At 33.1% G+C, this 21,656-nt stretch overlaps 5 protein-coding genes across 14 annotated transcripts; 2 read left to right on the forward strand and 3 right to left on the reverse strand.

Annotated features, from left to right (window-relative positions):
• The first annotated feature begins 447 nt into the window (after window positions 1-447).
• LOC107015380 (benzoate carboxyl methyltransferase-like) lies at window positions 448-2,273 on the forward strand. The gene is made up of 5 exons (XM_015215633.2): window positions 448-647; window positions 747-856; window positions 939-1,325; window positions 1,408-1,656; window positions 1,732-2,273. Exons 2-5 carry the CDS (start codon window positions 779-781, stop codon window positions 2,092-2,094), a joined length of 1,077 nt encoding a protein of 358 aa, XP_015071119.1. The 5' UTR covers window positions 448-647; window positions 747-778; the 3' UTR covers window positions 2,095-2,273.
• Window positions 2,274-6,659: 4,386 nt separating this feature from the next.
• LOC107015389 (benzoate carboxyl methyltransferase-like) lies at window positions 6,660-8,147 on the forward strand. The gene is given in 6 exon segments (XM_027912083.1): window positions 6,660-6,734; window positions 6,862-7,138; window positions 7,141-7,250; window positions 7,340-7,588; window positions 7,747-7,819; window positions 7,822-8,147. Coding segments are annotated over 6 exon segments (1,059 nt in total). The 3' UTR covers window positions 8,097-8,147.
• On the reverse strand, window positions 8,148-9,484 carry LOC107015398 (probable protein phosphatase 2C 55). Its single transcript, XM_015215655.2, has one exon. The coding sequence runs from the start codon at window positions 9,335-9,337 to the stop codon at window positions 8,384-8,386; it is 954 nt and encodes a 317-aa protein (XP_015071141.1). The 5' UTR covers window positions 9,338-9,484; the 3' UTR covers window positions 8,148-8,383.
• A 1,957-nt stretch (window positions 9,485-11,441) lies between these two features.
• On the reverse strand, window positions 11,442-15,351 carry LOC107002805 (nucleolar GTP-binding protein 1-like). Its single transcript, XM_015200978.2, has 3 exons — window positions 15,271-15,351; window positions 12,065-14,150; window positions 11,442-11,830 (listed from the first exon to the last, which is right to left on the reverse strand). The coding sequence occupies exon 2, from the start codon at window positions 14,113-14,115 to the stop codon at window positions 12,073-12,075; it is 2,043 nt and encodes a 680-aa protein (XP_015056464.1). The 5' UTR covers window positions 14,116-14,150; window positions 15,271-15,351; the 3' UTR covers window positions 11,442-11,830; window positions 12,065-12,072.
• Window positions 15,352-16,596: 1,245 nt separating this feature from the next.
• Window positions 16,597-21,222, reverse strand: LOC107009877 (pentatricopeptide repeat-containing protein ELI1, chloroplastic). 10 transcript variants are annotated; one of them, XR_003576859.1, is made up of 5 exons: window positions 21,053-21,222; window positions 18,030-20,604; window positions 17,333-17,466; window positions 17,189-17,259; window positions 16,597-16,936 (listed from the first exon to the last, which is right to left on the reverse strand). XR_003576859.1 is itself a non-coding variant. In XM_027914694.1 (4 exons), the coding sequence occupies exon 3, from the start codon at window positions 19,933-19,935 to the stop codon at window positions 18,064-18,066; it is 1,872 nt and encodes a 623-aa protein (XP_027770495.1). In that variant the 5' UTR covers window positions 19,936-20,040; window positions 20,494-20,604; window positions 21,053-21,222; the 3' UTR covers window positions 16,754-17,466; window positions 18,030-18,063. The 10 variants fall into 10 exon arrangements, 5 of the variants coding, with proteins under 5 accessions (XP_027770495.1, XP_027770498.1, XP_015064675.1 ...); XR_003576860.1 differs by having other exon boundaries at window positions 17,189-17,267; XR_003576855.1 differs by having other exon boundaries at window positions 17,189-17,466.
• Between the last annotated feature and the right edge of the window lie 434 nt (window positions 21,223-21,656).

Raw genomic sequence — 21,656 nt, forward strand, 5'->3', positions numbered from 1 at the left:
GGTGGCGGAGTTAGAATTTGGTTTAAGGGGTGTTAAAATATAAAGAAATAAAATTGTGTAGAAGCCAAAGAGTGTCAGTATGTAATATAAGATATACATAAAAAAAATATTTTATTCAACGTAATTTTTCGACGAAGGGGTGTCGACTATATGTGGCTCCGCCACTGGCGAGTGGCGACATTTATATAGAGCATTGGTTATAGATAATTATATATTATCACTAAATATAATTATATGACAATAATTATATTATTACCGCTAAATAATTACCACTAAATTTTTTATTCGGGTGGAATATTTTCGTATCTACTTTCAGTTTCTTACCATAAATAAACATAGAGTCTATATATTTGGCTAGTACTTTTCTTCTAGTAAAATGTTTAAAACTCTAAGGGTCGTTGTTGACTATCTTCTAACTTAATTAACATTCACATTGTAGTCGGGTTTTGAGAGTTTTGGTTAAGGGGATAATTTGTGGGACACAAGTGATAACCTCCTTGTATATATTTCGAGTGAAATGGTTGAAGTAGTTCTCTCTATATTTTGTACTCTTATATTTATATAGTAGATTGCTTTTATCCTTTGTTGTAAATGTAGGTCGGTTGACTAAACCACGTTAACTCTTTGTGTCATTTGATATATTTCTGGTTTGTCTTCTTACTCGTGGTCTTCCGAGGTTTGCTTGTTATCTTCTGCATAACACCTACTTATTTCGATCCTAAGGATTGGTTGTATATATATATCAGGCAATGAGATAAGCAAGGAGCGAGGCAGAATAATGGCAGGGAAAAAAATACTTTTGCATATGAATGCAGGAAATGGAGAATGCAGTTATGCCAGCAGCTCCACTCTTCAGGTATGAATGGCTTCCAAATGGAAACTTGCTTGGAATTGAGACGTAATTATTGTTATACGAACTCATCAATTCATGTTTCCAGAGAAAGATAATACAAGAGGCAATACCTGTTTTAGAAGATGCCATCAAGAAGACTGGTGACTTCCCGAAAAAATCATGTTTTAATATGGCAGACTTGGGTTGCTCTTCAGGACCAAACACACTCTTCACAATATCAAATATCATAAAGATTGTACAAGTATTATGCGACGAAAAGAGATGCAAAATGCCAGAGTTTCAAGTTCATTTGAATGATCTCCCTGATAATGACTTCAACACTATTTTCAAATCGATTCCATCTTTCTATCGGAATCTCAAAGAAGCAAATTGTTTCGTATCAGGCGTTCCAGGTTCCTTTTATGAGCGGCTATTTCCTAGCAAAAGCTTGCACTTGGTTCACTCATCTTATAGTCTTCATTGGCTCTCTCAGGTGGTATCAATGAACGTACTCTTTTAATTACTAGATATATAGATATCACACTAAACATTCTGATATATACTGAAACATGTAGGCTCCTGAAAACATGGAGAACAATAACAACATATACATAACAAGGACAAGTCCTCCTCATGTAGTTGAAGCGTACACGAATCAATTTGACAAGGATTTCTCAAGATTTCTGCAATTACGCTCCGAGGAAACAGTAAGTGGTGGACGTATGGTTTTAACATTTATGGGAAGCAGCATTCCTGATCCCTATGGAAGTCACTATGCCTTACTGGAACTTCTATCAAACTCACTCATTGATTTAATACATGAGGTCCGTCCACTTCATCTACCCATCTGCTTTTCTCAATGTAAATCGTTTTTTTAACATTTGGTTTCCTCAATGCAGGGACTTATTGAACAGGCAAAACTAGACTCCTTTAGTCTTCCTTTTTACGCACCAAGCAAGGATGAAGTTGAAAAAATTGTTGAAATGGAAGGTTCATTTGTTGTGGATACCATTAACTTTTTCAAAGTGAAATGGGATGAGAGGGACAATGATGATGATATTTGTTTCGATGCGTATAGCAGTGGTAAACATATAGCAAGAAATAGTAGAGCTGTATTTGAACAAATGCTTGTTAGCCATTTCCAATTTGGAGATTCCATTGTTGATTATTTGTTTGAGAGATATGCCTACCATTTGACTTGTAATTTGTTGGTTCAAAAAGGCAACTACTTCAACATTGTCATATCTTTAACAAAGAAATGATGTTGCACTTGCAAATACACTAATAAGCACCTCCCAGTCTCTTTGAAGGAGTGATAGTTTCTTGTTATTCAATAACTAGTTACGAGTTGCACGTGCGCCCCAAGCTAAGTTACATGAAGTTGTTGTAACGATGTGTGTGTTTACATATATATATATATATATAAATAAAATTTCTCTTATCTTCTCTTTTCATACATAGATAATACTTTTGCAAGAGAAAAAGAGAGTGAGAAGGAATTTTCTACGGTATCAATTAATTCTTTTTTAATAGTTGTCTTGCTTAATTATGTATTGCATCAATATTAATTCAATAACTTCTTTATTGATAGTCTAATCTATCTAATAATATAAAGTTGAATCTAGAATTGTTGATGTGACACCCTCCAATGGCCAGCATTTATAATTATATGTTTTTTTTTTACAAAAAAAGAAAAATTTCTGATTTTAAAAACATCTCAGTAAATAGGAGCCATCATATGCAGCCCAAAACTTACGTTTAAAAACTCTGCCGCTACCATCATCATTTATCACCTTTTCCTAAACCTTTCTCCATTCCTTCTTAAAGATAGAAGTTTTAACCAAACTAAGCTATTATATAAAGCCATTCACCAAAATAATATGTTTTTCTAAAATTTTACAAAACTAGTATAAACGTATTCCACAGTAACGTTTTAGGATATATTTTATTTTTTAAAAGTTGATGGCGTCAGATTGATATACGTTACTCACAGTAACGTTTTACTCTTAAAACGTTACTCACAGTAACGTTTTAGGAGTAAAACGTTACTGAAAATAACGTTTTAGGAGTAAAACGTTACTTACAGTAACGTATATCAACCTAATGCTGTTAGTTTTTTTTTAAAAAAATATACCCTAAAACGTTACTGTGAAATACGTTTATACTAGTTTTGTAAAATTTTAGAAAAATGTATTACTTTGGGAAATTGTTTTATATAATGGCTTAGTTTGGTTAAAAATTCTTAAAGATATTATTATATTACAATTAAGTCACTTAATACCAATGTAAGTTACAATTTTATTTATTACAATATTATTTTTTTAATTTATATTATTCAATTACGTTACAAATTTATTGATTACGATAAATACTAAAACATATCATCCTCACCAATGCGGTAAGAATTTCTTTCATGATATTTACACTTACGTCACTTTGTTATGTCTAATTTTATAATATATAAGATTATTTATGATTAAACTTTTTTTTGTTTACGGTATGAATGATAATATGTCATATGCCTATGTTGTTTGTGAGAATTCAAATTCAAAATTCAAATTTGATGAGTAGTTATTTGTTTTATTTTAGTTTTGTTTGATGTCTCTTATTTATAGTGTTTTTCTTTCTTTATTTCTCATCTGTGTTATTTTCTTCATTATTGTTGGCTATTTTTCCATAATTTTTATTCTTCGCATATTTTATGTGAATCATTTTTATTATTTATGGTGAAAGATAAGATGAATATATGACAATATTTGAGAATTGAAGTTCATATTTGATGAACACTATCGTTATTAATATATGCAAATTTTGTTACTATCCTCTTCTATTCTTTTAAGCTGTTTTAAAATTGATGGTTATGATATTAATTCAAATATAGTGATTTCATATTTATTTGTCAGGATAATATTCTAACTTTAATTGAAATAAACATGATTTACTAAATTCATCTTTAATTTACAAATTGAAAAAATAAAATTGACAAAGTATGATTATCTTCATCCTTTGAATGCACACGACAAGTTAATAAAATTTGATATTTTCCTCTCTAAAGATGATAAAATTACGACATAACACATAAAATTGAGTGTTTTAAGTTGTTGGTATTATAATAATTCAATAATCAATTCGACCGTGTGTGCTGCCCAAAGGCGTATTTTGCATTCCACGCCCGTTCTGCGCAGGCCTTGGCAGATGCCGCCTGGCCTTTGACGTGCTGCGTACGCAAACGTAGCTCCTCCAATCCCAAATCAGGAAGTCTCCAATGCTGAGTTCAGGAATGTTATACAAATGTTGGCTCAGAGTATGACCAACCAGAACAATCGGGTTCATGCTCTTGTGCATGAAAATGATCTCAAAATAAATAATATAATTTCTATGAATATGCTACAATAATAAACTTTTTGATTAGAAAAAAAAGGTATAAAAAATGACTCAACTTTCTTGCTATGGGGATTTTGATAAAGTTTGTTTAATTTTCTCAAATTTGTTATATGCATTTTGATAAAGTATAAAAGAGATTGTTTCAAATAACTAATTTCTTCAAATACTTTATATATTTTTTATGTAATTGGTGTTATATATCTCTCAATCTATTTTTCTTATATAAATTTATAAGTATATTACATCTGTAGTAAAAATTAGTGAAGATAGAAAGTTATTTACAAAATAATTCACAAGCTAAGATTAGTGAAAAGTGAAAAGAGTTGATTTATCATTACAGAAGAAAAGATAACAACTTTCGAAGAATATGAACATTAACAAAGAAAATAGTAAAAGGTTACAATATTTGGAGGAAAAGAATAATTTTATAAAACTGTAATTGATCTTATTTGGACCACAATAAATATTTAAAAATTATTTTGATTTCATGAACAAGGAAGAAAATGACATTTTGGTGTTCTCAACTTTCAAAATTTAATTACAAGTTTATTCGATTTAAATTCTTAAATTTTGTGAGAAAGATACAAACAAAACTAAAAACATACTAAGAATAAAAGATGGATTCTAAAAAATTGTATAAAACTATAAACACATGGGACAAACATACCCAATAAAATTATAGGATGAGATAGTTGAATTAAAACTTTTAGTTTAATCAATTTAAAACTATTGCGATACAAAAACTTAAATAGTATATAAACTTGATTAAGACTTGAAATATGATATATTTGGATTAAACACAACAAAGAACCTTCACAAAACTTTAGCAGTATACTATTTTAATTCTTTTTTTTGATAAATTAAACGAGTTATTTATTGCGCGAATAAGTTTACTAGTATTTAATAATCATAAGAAACCGATTGATCTAATATTTGACTAGGCTAGAAGAAGATCTCTCATATGATTGATTCACAAATTTTGGAATTGAAATGATATAAGAAGAGCTCCAATTTGTTCAAAGTCTTCCTCACATTTTTTTCTTTTGTTTAAAAAGGTATTGTCTATGTATAAAGAGAAAGAAAAGAGAAAATCATATATATTTCTAGTGAAGGTACGTAAAAAATATATCTATTCATTTTAATAGTGGAATTTGAATAATGAATGAGGCTTGTACAAGATGGAATTTCAATTTTCAACCATTTCAGAGAAACATTACTGTGAGATTTTTTTTCCCTATATCTATGGACAAGATAATATGTTGCAGATAGTTATATTATAATAATTTTTAATACTTAATATATAATGTATTTATTAATTAAATCATAGTTAGAGATTTACTTTGGAAATTAAATCTTAACCATTTATTTTAACCTATGCCATGTATCATTAATATAAATAGAAACTTGAGAAAAATAGAGAAAAAGAGAAATGGAGAGGAGTCGAATCCAATTTAAATAATTAAAGAATCAACTAAATTGATGGACTTTCGTTTTAAGAAAAAAATCAATTCAGACTACAGTATTAATACTCTGATTGACTTTACGGTGTATTCTTGTATATTATTAATTAAGTTAATTAATATTATTATGTTACATCTTTTATTTTAATTGTACACATTAGCCGTAATTGGAATAGCTTCAGAATTTTAGAACCCTTTTTTTAAAGAAATAATGGCAAGGCGTGAACTTGTGCATGTGGATGCACGGAATGGAGAATCCAGTTATGCCAGCAACTCCAATCTTCAAGATCTGATTTTTTTCATTGAATTAAATAAAAAATATTAGGGAAAATGCACAACTACCCCCCTCAACCTATGCCCGAAATCCCGGAGACACACTTATATTATACTAAGGTCCTATTACCCCTGAACTTATTTTATAAGTAATTTTCTACCCTTTTTAGCTTACGTGGCACTAGTTTGAAAAAAAAAGTCAACCATCGTTGGGCCCACAAGATAGTGCCACGTAGGCTAAAAAGGGGTAAAAAATTATTAATAAAATAAGTTCAGGGGGTAATAGGACCTTAATATAGTATAAGTGTGTCTCTGAGATTTCGGACATAGGTTGAGGGGGTACTTGGGCATTATCCCAAATTATTATCGATTATTTCTATTGATATTTTAATTGAATCAGTAGAAGCATTTTCACGCACAAAAATTAGTAAGCTTCTTAGTATTTTAGTAAAAGTCTATTACTCATTATGTGTTTTTCCAATAAGCTGGTTAGACGAGAAATAACTGATTTAGGTGAGAAATAGACCTACATATTCCTTTTGAACGGATTAAAAATAAAGATAAGACGAATAAATTGAAACGGAAGATATTGTACACTATATATATTGGTAGCATATGTATAACGTACAAAGACAAAAGGAGCATTAATTATGGATCATTGGCTATAGTATTTATGTAGAAAAAAGACAGCTAAGAGTGTGGCAGAAATAATGGGAAGGAGCAAAGTTTTGCATATGAATGCAGGAAATGGAGAATGCAGTTATGCCAGCAGCTCCACCCTTCAGGTACGTATGAATTCTACTTCTATGGCTAGATTACGTATTCCGTCTAATGAAACTTGTTTGGAATTGAGGCGTAATTGCTGTACTAACTAAGTAATCAATACTCGATTCATGTTTCGTTATTTGGCAGAGAAAGGTAATAGAAGTGGCAAAACCTGTTTTAGAAGATGCCATCAAGAAGATGTTCAGTAATATTGGTGAGTTTCCCAAGTCATGTTTTAATATGGCAGACTTGGGTTGCTCTTCAGGACCAAACACACTTTTCACACTATCAAATATCATAAACATTGTACAAGTTTTATGCGGCGAAAAGAGTTGCAAAATGCCAGAGTTTCAAGCATATCTGAATGATCTCCCTGATAATGACTTCAACACTATCTTCAAATCGATTCCATCCTTCTATCAAAACCAACAAATTGTTTCGTATCAGGCGTTCCAGGTTCCTTTTATGAGCGGCTATTTCCTAGCAAAAGCTTGCACTTGGTTCACTCATCTTACAGTCTTCATTGGCTATCTCAGGTACCAATGAATCATACCAAGTCTTTTTTCTTTTTGTGCTAAGATACACTAAACATTATGATATTCAAACTACATACTGAAACATGTAGGCTCCTGAAAAGATTGAAAACAACAACAACATTTACATAACAAGGACAAGTCCTCCTCAAGTATTTGAAGCATACATGAAGCAATTTGACAAGGATTTCTCAAGGTTTTTGCAAGTACGCTCCGAGGAAATAGTAACTGGTGGATACATGGTCTTAACATTTATCGGAAGGGGCATTCCTGATCCCTACGGAAATCACTCAGTTCATCTGGATCTTCTATCAAAGTCATTCGTTGATTTAATACATGAGGTCCAGTACTTCACCTCTGCTAACTTCTTGTTTTGATCTTCCAGTAATTTGTTAGAGTTTATTGATAATAGATAGATACATCATATATTACTCTAACAGTATATTAAACTAAATCCTTTGTTAAATCTATATTCATGTTTTCTTGATATGTCCTGCAGGGACTTATTGAACAGGCAAAACTAGACTCGTTCAATTATCCTTTTTATGCACCATACAAGGATGAAGTTGAAAAATTGTTCAAATGGAAGGTTCATTTGATGTTGATACTATAAAGTTTTTCAAAGTGAACTGGGATGAGAGGGACAACGATGATGATGCGTATAGCAGTGGTAAACATATAGCAAGAACCATGAGAGCTGTTTCTGAACAAATACTTGTTAGCCATTTCCAATTCGGAGATCACATTGTTGATTATTTGTTTGAAAGATATGCCTACCATTTAGCTTGTCATTTGTTGGTTCAAAAGGGTAAATTCTCCAACATTGTCATATCTTTAAGAAAGAAATGACAAAAAGATGTTGCAATTTAACAATACAGTTAAGTACCACACTGGAGTATTAAGCTGTTAAAAGATATTTATGTTTATGTTAATGTCAATTCTCGAGTAATAGCGTGTTGTTATTGAATAAATTTCAAGAAATTCTGTTCCAATATTGATACAAAATTCAAATCTTGAATGATCAAACATGAAGAATCAAATTTGTTCGTCACCAATGAAGAACAATTATTTACATCTATTATGAAAAGAATCGTTGACTCTAATTTAGATGAGACATCCAAAAGCCAGAGAGCACACTAGAGAGGCCAGATATACGCGACAATGACAGTAATATCATCAATCTTGCCACCATTATGTTCAATACCAGCTTTATGACTCTCTCTCGTAAAAGGCGTGTAGACCTCTGTGTTCTTGGCATTGTCTAATGCATACTGCGCAATCCTCCATGCCAATGTCTCAGGCACATCCGATTCCCATGAATCCACCCCCGCATTCACAATTGTTTCTAACTCAAAATCATGAACATTATCAAACAATCCATCGGTTCCCAACACGATCACATCCCCTGCTATCACTGGAACACTGATTTTCTCCGCTACATTCGGCTTATCAGAAGTGCTCTCATTCCCCAATTGAAAAGGACAATTAAACCTTGATTGCTGAACTTTCGATTTGTACACAATTATCCCCTCTCTTATTACTGCAAATCCGCTATCTCCAACGTTAACAGCGTGCAATGTGTCATCGGAAAGAGACAGAATACAAGCAGTAGAAGAACCCTCCTTCTTTGTTTTCGAAAAAGCTTCATTAAGAACTTTCATCAAATCAATACTAGTAGTAGTAGTACTATTACTCTGTTTGTGAATTGCCAATTCAGCGTTTTTCATCAATTCCCTTGAATACATACCTGAATCGATACCCTTTTTCGCCCACCCACCAACACCATCAGCAACGCCAATCACCTGTTTGTTAAGGCAAATAAAGCTCGCGTCTTCACCTAATGGCTTTGCTGGGTTCAATTTCGGAATGTAAAAAGACCCAGCGACCATGATCGTCTTTCCAGTGACCCCAACATCTCTACTATCAACCTCTTCAGGGATGAATGTCTCATAGGGCTTAATATCTTCATCCATAAAGTCGCATGCCGGTGTCAATCCCTCCTGGCGTTCGTCATCATCGCCGGCGATGACGTCAACTTCCGATTCATCCGTGACCCGGCATCTCTTCGGAGGAACAATATCAATCGCCATTTGAAGCAACGATGAGAAAATCCTGGAGAAGAAAAATTAAGGGTTTAACATGGAGTCTGTGGGTTTTAGTTTTATATAAAAAGAAGATTTATTGGAAAATCAAATTCACGTAGAAAGCAGAAACCTAGGAATTTTATTTTTTTTCGTTTTTTTTTTTTGATCCGATAAACAATACTCTTATGCTACAATATATATAAATATGCTTAAATTTAATAAAATAATACCTCTTGCAGCATGAACGAATACATTGAAGTGAATTCATATTCATAAGTTAAGAAAGATTTTCAACCGAAACCACAAGCTAGACAAAAGACAACTGTTTTGTGGTTTTCTATTGTAATCTCAAGTTTATATCCGAACTCTCTCAATACATTATTTAATGAATTTCTAAGGTTAGAAGAATCCTCCTTGTAGACATCACAGGCCTATTTTATTATTTTTTTTCAAATAAAATTTTGAGTTCTAATTAGATATAAATACTTAATTACTAGACTTCCTACTATGGAAATAATCCAAATAATTAATTTGAAATATTCTTATTATAATAAATTATAAATTATTAATTATGGTATAGAATCTATTAGAATTTTTATTAAAACTGAATAACAATATATTTTACCATAAATAATATATGGTTAATAATATATATCTCTAACATTTTACCACTCTTTTTTTCCATACACGAAAGAAAATATTATTTTATATAGATGTACAATTTCTTTCACAACCAAATATCTTTTACAATTTTACATGACTTACGAAGAATGATGACAATATTTTCTTCACTTTACGTCTATAATTGTCATGTACTTTAATATCATATTAAAATAAGCTTATACGTAAGATTAAAAATCTAATGCATGATATCCTTAGGTGATAAACGCCTCAAGTTTTGACTTTCTAGGGACATGTTAAAGAAATTTATTAAGTAGGTGTTTGGCCATGTGATATCATATCACGATATGGTATTATGAGATGGAATCAGCGTTTGAACATGCAATTTCACGCTGATTTCATCTCATGATTCCATATCACGAGATGTGATTCCATATTCTTCAAAAAGCATGATATGAAATTACATGGTGATTCCATATCATGATTTGAGATATTTTAGTACAAAAATTAATCCACAAGTTTATATTTTGTTAAAACAACCTCACATTCGAATCTACTAACCATTTATTTCATATGTAAATAAAAGTTATAATCACATCATTACTTTTTAAAATTTGTTATTCTCATCGACAACATATAGTCACTTTAACTCACACCAACCGATTGTTAAAGTGATGAAATATTATGATCTATTAAACATGAAAATATAGTTTGCGAATATTGACCAACAAATTGCTCAAAGTAACAATGTTGGTTCGTCTTTTCGATCACATGATCAATAAATGCAAGTTCAACTTGAAGAAATTGTTCGTACTATGTGGAGGATTATATTAAAAACTAGTACACTACAATTTATGTTCAACTTTTTATATTAAATTAAAGCTAGATGAAACAATTGCTTAAGTGGAGAACAAATACCTTTGTAATATAATTTCTTATTTGATAAGATTGAATAAATAATTAAGCTTTTTAAATAATTTTACAACTTCTGATATTTTTATGTTTATGAGAAAATATAATACAAAAATTCCATATCACAAAACTTCAATTTCATCTTATAATTCCATATCATAATACCGTATATCATGATATAATATCACATGGCCAAATGGGCCCTAAATCTTTTCAATTTATTCTTCCGGATTTGACTTAGCAATATAAATTTAAAAAAAATAAAGGGAACTTTAAAATTTTATGATTTTGGACTACATAAATATAGAAGTATTTTTTAATCTGAAATTGTTTTCTTATTTAAGATTGTCAATGCACGGCATTTGCTTACTTGTACCTTCACTGACATCCATGGAGAATCTGTCAAACAAATACTGATTTTTGGTGGCAAAATCTCAAATATTAAAGCTTCTGTTTTTTCTTGTGTGTGATCAATTTTATCTCTGCTGTGTTTTTTGGGCAGAAACAGAGAGCTCTCAAAGTTACCAACATAAATTAAAGAAGTAAAATAAAAATGTATAGTTCGGTGGAAAATAAACAATAATAACTTTAAGACGATAAAATAAACGGTAGCAAACTCAGCAGCATTTCAAACACAAATTTAAATACTTCTATCTGTAGTTTTGCGCAGCCATTACAAAACTGCAACAGGTTGCAGTCTTGACATGTTCCTCACATCTTTGGAAAAAGAGAAACTAAATTCCTTCCACATTCTGAAGTTCAAAAAAACAATATGAAAAATACAAACTTAAGTAAAATGCAAGGTAAGTTCCAAAATTGCACAACAGAGACAGCAAATTCAACTGCACAGGTTGTCCAAACTAAGCTTGAGTTGAACTGGCATTCCAACAAAGGTTCTCTCTCTTTATGTATTTCTAGTAGTCACCCAAAATTCTGTGGTCATCCTGCAGGATGGTAAAATGCCATCTGGAGAACATAAGGTAATAATTGTTATCTTGCACACATTAGTCACTGATCTTCTAAGTATGAGAAAGGAACCAAACAGCACATCAACAGAAGTATTGAACAATCAAAAGTATACAAGTATCTATGAACACAAAACAAAACAGTTTTTGAAATGGCGAATAGAGAAAAAGCATATTCTAAGACCTGTAATTGAAAATGTCAAGGAAGGAACTTAAAAGGAGGTGTGAGATATACCTTTGAAATTACCGCCTGTCAGTTTTGCCACTTGATCTCTTCCCAGAGAAGAGATGTTTTGGTTTCAGAGTAGGAATGACTCTATCGGACTCTCCCCGACGAGCATCCTTGTTCCTCTTATTAGCAGATTTCTTAAACAACTTTATAGCCTGTTCCTTCTGGGGTTTGTCCTTGAAGCCCTCCCCTGGAACAAATTCACTTCGAGGTCGTGACATTGACCTTGATCTTGCCATAGAAAGTGATCTAGACCTACGTTGCTTCTTGCTGGGAGTAATCTCGTCAACATCCATTGCATCATTACCATTGTCATCTCCACGTTCAACTGATCTCTCTCGCTTACGACCCCTTGACTTACTTCGGGCTCGATTGATTGCTAGAGTTGGATCCAATCCCAGAGCAGATAACTGTCTTCCCATTCTTTTTGAAGTAAATTCCTTGTCTTTATCAAACTTTCTTGGTACAGTGGGCCTGCTCTCTGCTGTGCTCTTCTTCATTCTATGCTGCTGAATGAGCAAACTTTTCTTTTTTCGGATTTCAGCTAATGCTGCTTGTTCTTCAGGGGTCAGCTCTGCACCGTCCATCTCAAAATCATCATCTCCTTCTTCCTCCTGACGAAGACCTTCTTCTCTCTCCAATTCTTCAAGCCTTTGTAAGATATCAGGGTCAACAAAGTCATAGACATTGTGCCCATCTAAAATTTCAGGCATTATATCTTCCTTCCACTCTTCATTGGCTAATAGATAGTGCTTCCTTAAGCTTGCAGAATAAACACCAGCACCTCCATTCTCATTCTCCAAATCTCTCTCAAGCTTCCTTTTCTGTTTCTCAGCATCTGCCTCAGCCTTCTTCGCTCTGGCTTCCAACACTGCCTCAGGTATGCATGCTGGCCTCTCTTTCTGGTCACGTTGTTTTGGCATAGCAACATGGAAGCGGTTCAAGCAGTCATTTAACTTTTTCGATTTCATTTTCAATTCCACCCTTTGATTCAGTAACCTCTCACAAGCTGCATTCTTCACTGAAATTACGCCATCTTCAGTCAAAGTGCTCATAGTTAACAGCACACCTGCTTCATCTGTTGCCTCACCACCTTGACCAATCACTGTCTTCATAGCTTCATCTTTCATCTCCGCAACTAACTTCTTATCTTCCTCAGAAATCCCTTCTAATGGCTGCAAGTCTGTTTTGTTGCATACAATCATCAACGGCTTGTTCATAAAGAGTGATTTGATGCTGTGAAAAAGAGCGGCCTGTTGTGCAATGCTATAGCCACAAGAACCAGAAATATCAAGGAAAAATAACACAGCGGCCCTCAGATGTGCTAGAGCTGTAATACTGCACATTTCTATGATATTACGATCCTCGAATGGCCTATCCAAGATCCCTGGAGTGTCGATAACTTGATACCGCAGATATTTGTAGTCAGTATGACCGACAAACAAGGACTTTGTAGTGAAGGCATAAGGCTGCACATCCACATCTGCTCTTGTAATCTTATTAATGAATGAACTCTTGCCAACATTTGGATACCCACAAATCAAGATGGTTCGAGTATTGGGATCAATGGAGGGAAGTCTTGCCATGTGCTGCCTAATCTGTTCCAAATAAGCTAAACTTGGGCCAATGCGCTTTATAACAGTGCACATACGCCCAAGAGCTGCAACTTTCAGTGACTTGCAGCGATAGAGTGAGTCACCATATTTCAACAATTTCACATAATCCTTTGCTACTTTAGAAATCAAATTTCTAGCAGTATTAATTTGGCCAAGGGCAAGCTTGTAATGGTCTTTGTTGTAAAGCACGTGAAGAAGGTCCCCATAGAAAGGATGGATATCATCAAGCCTGGGGAACTCATCAATAATGGTGGAGAGTTTGTCATAGAAATTCTGCTGTGTATATTTCACTTTGCGCATGTAAAATTGACGTATACGAGAGATAGCATATCCTTTGTGCACAACAGTAGGAGTTTGACGCTGGGTGCGGGAAAGAATGATATCGACAAAGTCCTTGCCATTGGGAACCACCGTAATTTTCTTAAAATTATACTGCACCATCTTTTATAATCTGGACTTGCAGTATAGAATTGAAACTGCAGAATAAAATGAAAAACTGCATTAGTAGGCGCACAAAAAAAACAAAAAGAGCCCATCAAACAACTGATCTCTCTCAAACCAATCATACTCAGCATTTCAAATTACAAAAATATCTTCCATTCAAAAGTTCATTAAATGTGCCTTCAAATCCTTAAATCAATCGAAATATATACAATCAAGAAAGATAACTTTTTCAGCCTCAAGTCAAATTTTACAGCTAGACTATTCCATAATGTTTTTCCAGTAAGTGCCTTTTACTACTTCAGTACCTCGATACACTATTATGACACACATTATCATATCACAACACACAAGTCTCTATCCTAAAACCTGCCTAGATACACAAGATAAAACCACCATAACTTCATTGCGAACTACAATAAAATAGCTATTTGTTAAGAGGTTTTTTCATACATGAATTCAAAAAGTAACTGTTGTTTTTGATAAAGTAAGATCTTTTATTCACAAAAGAGGATCAAGTAGATGCATAGTTACAACGAAAGGAAAAAGGCATTAAAAAAAGAACTAAAGAATCCCTATTCAGGGTCAATTTAAGACAAGGAAGCTAACAAATCCAACCAAAAGAAAAAGGAACTCTTGAATGAACCAAGCTTTATCATTCACATCCATGAGATTGAGATGACAATAACACCTTTAAAGTTACAAGCAGACAACTGAAATAGTAAAGGATAATTTACTTCCTATCTAACCAAGGCTCCTTCAAAGAAATATAATCTTTAAAATTCTAAAATTGTAAAATAAAATCTAATAAGTTAAATAACTCAATCAATATATGCTGCTCCAGAATCAAAATACAATTGTTGAAGCATAAAAAATGGGAACTTTTATTTTCCCTACAACAAAAAACAAAAACAAAAACAAAAACAAAAATCATAACATAAGCACGAATCGAGTATTAAAATTTCCATATAAATTCATCATAGTAGCAAAATAGAAGCTCAACTCTTCTATCGTTCATCAACAACAAAAAGGAAATGATAAAAACATTACTCCATATAGTATTATCTTAAGCTAATTTAACAGAGAAAACATCACATAAACAAATGTAAAGGCTACGAAGAACTCAAAAATAAGGATGCAGAGAGTAGAAATTACGTGTATCGATGGCTGCAAGAGAAGTCGACGGCCTTTGAAGGGTTTTTGGACAGACCAAAACCCTAGGCTTGAAAGGGTTTACGTTTGAGGACGAAGCCTATTAAATATGAACTTTGGACAAGCCGCAAAATTTCGGGTCGGCCCATTCTAAAGTTTCGTAACTGGATGGGTTTATTTTGCAAAATTTTGGGACGGCCCATTATTACTTATTTGAGAAAATTTCACAAATAGCAATGATAATAATAAGATATAATAAGGCTCTATAAATACAGTTTCGTAATTACACTCTATAGTTATGATTTTATTTGCTGTGGAGGGGCTGCGATTTGTGTATATTTCTTTTGTCCATTTGTATATATTTCTCTTGCGAATATACAAACATGGTAAGTATATATAATTTTGTTTTTATATATTTTGGAATTTTTCAGAACTCCATTTGTGAATTTCGCTTGTCAATATGCAAATAGAATAATTTATTATGAACTTTTCATAAATCGTATACAAATAACTAGGATAAGCATATAGAAATTTTGGATTTATACAATCAGATACCAAATTATAAATTTATACAATTAGAAAAATGAATAAGCAAAATTTCGTAAAACTGTAACAACGGATTAAAAATAATCGAAATTATAACTATATTACATAATATATTGTAGTTGTTTGTCATTTCGCATAATTTTCTCAAAATGGAATATAACTTCCTCGTCAAGAATAAGTTCGATTTTTGTAGCCCTTTTTAAATTTGTTATTAGTTTTATATATTTTACGAGATCTTTGTTTTTGCAATAAAAAAACTCTTTTTTTTTTGTATAGAGATAATTTTCTTGATTCGTCTCTTCTCCCTAGATGTATTTGCAATGCTAGGATTATGCCCTATTGTAGAGGATCAATTTTTTGCTTATTTAAATGATTACTTTTAATGTGTGTGATTACTAGAATTTGTATTTCATGTGCCAAGAAAGATTTGAAACAAAATTGATGAACTGAATTAGAAAAAGCAAAAATAGACAGTTCATTTCCTTGTAGAGTGAATAGAATTAAAAAAAAAAAAAACTAAACATAATTATCATTGTTTTGCAAAATTTATACCCAGAGAGAAATACCGTATACTTTATATAATTTAGTTGCTATTACGGATTTTGCGCAATTAATTAGAGTACATAAATATCCCTTCATCAAAAGGATCGTAGGAAAGTCATGATCTTTTAGACAAACAAATTCATATCAAAGAGTACATAATCGCATGAATAAGCTTACACAATTTATCACGCTTTAAATTCGAGATTTCCGTTGATATTTGGAATCGAATAAGTCAAGTCGTACAAAAACAAAAAGGTTCTCTATTAATTCAAGCTCCAAAAATTTTAATTGGATTTATGGAGGACCACATAAATCTCCATGATGTTGACTTTTTTGTAGTTTTAAATACTACTTCGTCCGTCTCAATTTATGTGATAATATTTGACTAGACACAGTGTCAAAAAATGGAAGCGATTCTTTTGAATTTTGTGATCTAAAAAATGTCTCTCATTGCAACTTCTGTGAATAATACCATTTTCAAACTACAAAGGAACAGGGATGACCTAGCATCGATATATCTAATGGATATTTCCGTTCTAATGCTCTACCTGAGAGCTATCAATGTTTGGTAGCTTTCCTCCTACAAAATGGAACACTACTGAATCAAAATGCAAAGATGAGAAAATAGATTATCTTTTTCCAGATGAAATGGAGCTAATATTTATGTCACTTTCTGATTACGCGAAACGCTTGTTTCTTCCATATTTTGCAACCTAGTGCACTGGAAAATATGCTAAACATAGCAGCTGATACACCATCAGATTCTTGACAAAAAGGGCTATGGAAGTGATTCTGTACATAAACCTCAATGACTGAAAAAGAAATCGCACACCTGTTTTGAAGCATTTCTGTGAAGCACACAATGCTCAACAAGTTGTTGCATCTTCCACAGATTGGTGGTATCTGAAGCACTTTAGTTGTCAGATATTAGTTTGTAATCGCGATTGCTTTTGGGAAGATGGCAATGAAATCTCACCTCCGGCTCTTTCTTTGATAGTTGGAAAGGTAGTCAGTTTCAACTGTATAAGCTCCTGTCGAGTATGACACCGTATGAGGATGTCATCAAGCTACGACAGGTACCATGGTACAATGCGATGCTTATAGAACACTCTGTGCATCATAAACAGCAGGTTAACAAGCCATATGTGATCCATATGAGAGAAGAAAATAAGAGAGGAACATGACAATTAGTTCGGGAGAGACAAAAGGAACAACCTCAAGTAATTTAGGCAGGAGGGAAATAAACAGGTAAGTCGAATCACTCAATCTCAAGTCTAACAATATTCAAATAAGAATATTTTCAAACCCCTTTACTACAAAGATGGTGGTAAAGAGAAACATATGAAAGATTATCCAATCAAACTAGAAAGATAAGAGAATCACCTACATGTCTACAAATTACTCAGAGTAAGTAAACCTGAACAGAATTCACAAAATATAGACACTGTCCATATTGATGCTTTCATCAAAATAAACAGAATGAATAATTGAGTACGGAAATATCCCCTTTCATGCCTAAACTGAATTCAGTTTCTATTGTAAAGGTTTTCTCATACCTCAATAATGTTAAATACAAACATAAACACTTCCAAAAATGTGAAAATGAAATTTCTACCAAAACAACAAAAGAAATCTACAAAAATGCAAAAGAGAATGGTTTACAGGAAACCTACCTGCATGCCTGCTTGTTAACATGTGCTAAAAGTTCTACCAGAAATCACCACAAGAACATGAACCGTCTACAAAATGATGAAAGCGATTCCGGTCCCTAACAATGATTTTGCGTCCTGTGATTTTTGAAATGAGCTTTGTGACAGCATGACAATCTGGACAAACACGTAGATTCTTGACAATCTTGATTGTAGTTCCTGCCTGAGTACTAATTAGTCCATAAGCAATGGCTAGCCTTTCACTATGAACCGCAAGTGCTTGCTGTTTCTCTACTTCCCCAAGATTATGCAAGACTATATCAGTCTGCGGCAAGTACCCATGAGCCTCGAGCAACTTGTTCACCTCCTCCAGCATTATGTAAATTTCTTTGCTTTTGGGATGCTTCATATCACCCGCAAGGAACTCGTGCACTTTATTGTTTACCTCAATGGAGCTACAGCCAGGTTCCTTGTCAACCCCGCTTCTTTTCATCAATGCCCTCACCTTTGCCACCCCGTCCCAATCACCAGAAGCAGCATATATGTTGGATAGCAGAACATAAGTTCCTGAAGTAGCAAGATCCTGTTCGACTAGGAACTCCATAATTTTCTCTGCAAGCCTTACATCCCCATGAATCCTACAAGCAGTCAGTAGAGTTCCCCATAAAATAGGATCCGAATCAATCTTCATACTTTTGACAAATTCATAAGCTTTTTCTAGCTGTCCAGCTCGTCCAAGAAGATTCACCATGCAACCATAGTGCTCAATCTTTGGCTCAATTAAATACTTCTCCATTAACTGAAAATAAGTCCACCCTTCAGAGAGCAATCCAGCATTAGCACAAGCACTTAAAATACCAATAAACGTTATATCTGTAGGTTGGAGACCCAACTTACACATCTCATTGAACAGCTGCAAAGCTTCAAGGCTAAATCCATGCATTGCATATCCTACAATCATCGAATTCCATGTTATGACATCCTTATCTCTCATCTGATCAAACACCATTCTTGCATCCTCTAAACTCCCAGACTTGCTATACATGTCAATAAAAGCAGTACCTACATGTTTATTTATTTGAATTCTGTTACTTTTCACATAAGCATGAATCCACCGACCTGATTCCAGTACTCCCATTTGCGCACAAGCAGAAAGAGCAGCCACCACGGTTACTTCATTAGGTTTAACTTTTGACAGTAACATCTTCCTAAAAAGAACCAAAGCTTCATTAGGTCTACCATGTTGGCTATACCCGTCAATCATGGCATTCCAACAAACAACATCCCTGTCTTCCATCCCTTCGAACAACACTCCTGCTTCTTGGATGTGCCCATTCTTTGCATATCCAGTAATCATTGTTGTCAAAGACACCAAGGACCTTTCAGTCATAGTGTCAAAAAGTTTGCGAGCTGACACAATGTCACTGCCTCTTGCATAGACATCCACAAGAGCAGTTCGAACATATGTGTCAGATTCATATCCGAGTTTTAGGGCTTGACAATGAAGGGTTTTTCCTGATTCAAGTGGGCAAGTTTTAAGCATGGAAGAAAATGTAAATGCATTAGGCTCAATATTGTGTGTTAGCATTTGGATATATAAGACAAAGGCTTGTTCGTAGAGATCATTGATCACATGATTATGGATAATGGCAGTGTAAGAGAACACAGTTGGACTATGAGTGCGCTTAAATACAGTAACAGAATGTTGGAGGTGTCCAAGGGAAGAGTATGATTGCTGGAGCCTAAAATTCAAGACTGGGTCACTCTCCAGACCATTGCGAATAAGAAATGCATGAATCTGTAGAAGCTGTCTGATGTTTTTTGTTTTGTCTATCAAGAATTTAAGTCTGTCAGGTGACGGGCTATGGCTGTACTTGGTAGTACTAGTAGTGTATAGTGGTGGACTGGAGAAAAAGGAAGTTCCAGACATGGCCAAAGCTTTGATTGGGAACTCTTTCAAGACTGTAATATGTCCAAGATCCCAAGAGCAATCAAAATTTAACTAGGAGAACACAAAGGGCATCTAATCAAGCACCTGCTTCATCATCAACAATAAGCACATAGTTATAAGGAAGACTTCAGACAGGTCGATACAGAAATTAAGTGCCTTCAACTATTGCTGGATACACAACTTCAAACTATTGCCTACAGTTTACGAATCAATGCCAATGCTCTATAACCCCAAAGGAGCCAGTTGGCATTTGGCGATAAGTCTGCGCTTGTTTCGAGAAATCTTCATAAATCATTAAAATGTGTCCTTCACCATACATAGAATATTCAGCCACTAAGGAATTTCTTCCAAGTAATATTAAAGCAAAAGGAAAACTTTTTTGTGTTTTTTTTTAATTATTATTTTGATGCCTGTGCTATCCGGACCAACTTTTGTAATTTCATGCAACAGGTAACTCTGTTCACTAAAATAAGAACAAATGAGAAAAAATTCCTCAGTATTTTATATCTATGTTGCAAATTGAACCTGAGACCTCACCGTGCTCAAATCTTGACCAGCCCCACCCTGATACTCTCTATGCGTATTCCGATAAGACTTGTGAATGTAAGTAATAAAGTTACCTATACAACTTTAATGGAACCTTTAATTCTGCACATTAATTTAAAAAGGATACATTAATTTTTTTTTAATCAAAAGAGCTAAATCGCTCCGTCCTGACAAAATTGACAGGTTAATTTTTTTTAAAAAAAACACAAAAATTGCTGCCACATTTCATTAAAAAAAAAAAATTCTCAAATCGCTGCTATATCAAAAAAATTTAACAAATGTTGATTAAGCAGACCAAATGTTGGACTAAAATGCCTGCCTCTTAAGTAACTTTTTTAAGGAACATATAGCAGTGACTTTAATTTATTTTTATTTTTTGAAAAAACGCTGCGAGTGCAGCCATATTAAAAAAAATTACGTTATCATTTTGTCGGGACAAAATCGCTCAAAATTGATATGTATTTTCGAAATTTTTGACAATTTTTTTTTTCTTTTGGCACGGACTCCTCTAAGTTGCAAATTGAAGATAGGAATCAAAACATACAAGTACCTGCGCCTTGTTTCATAAAACTGAAGAATTTCAGAAGTGTGGAGTCTCTTGGCTACTTGGAAGAGACGATTAACGGCATAACCGCTACTACCAACGACGTCGTAGTACTAATATATTCTCTTCCCCTTCCGAAATATCTTCCCAGCAACTCCTTATGGATACTAAAATGCACTACTAATCTTTAAAATTATCTTTATCGTTTTTTTTTTAAAAAAAAAAAGAAAGTCAAATTTTTAATTCGCCCTGAATTCCGTGAGAATTAGTAGTTTCATACTTGAATTATTGAAATACTTACTTAATTAATTGAACTTAAATACATCTTTGGTATTGCAACATGAGTTAAATACATCTCTAAATTCTCATCAAGTAATTTGTGTCAACGTCAAAGATATTTTCAATATTTTTATCTTTTTTTTTTGAGATGCATCATGGATAACTAGTAAAAATTTTATCTTACCAAAATATATGGGTGTGCTTGGTATAAAGAAAAACATTTTTCCAATTTTCTATCTCATAGTTATATTTTTCACTTGCATATGGAAATACAAAAGAGAGAACTTTTTACAATGTCCATCATCTCCTTCATAAAAGTTACCATGAAACT

This window comes from Solanum pennellii, chromosome 1 (genome assembly GCF_001406875.1).
Source record: "Solanum pennellii chromosome 1, SPENNV200".
NCBI classification, from domain to species: Eukaryota; Viridiplantae; Streptophyta; class Magnoliopsida; order Solanales; family Solanaceae; genus Solanum; species Solanum pennellii.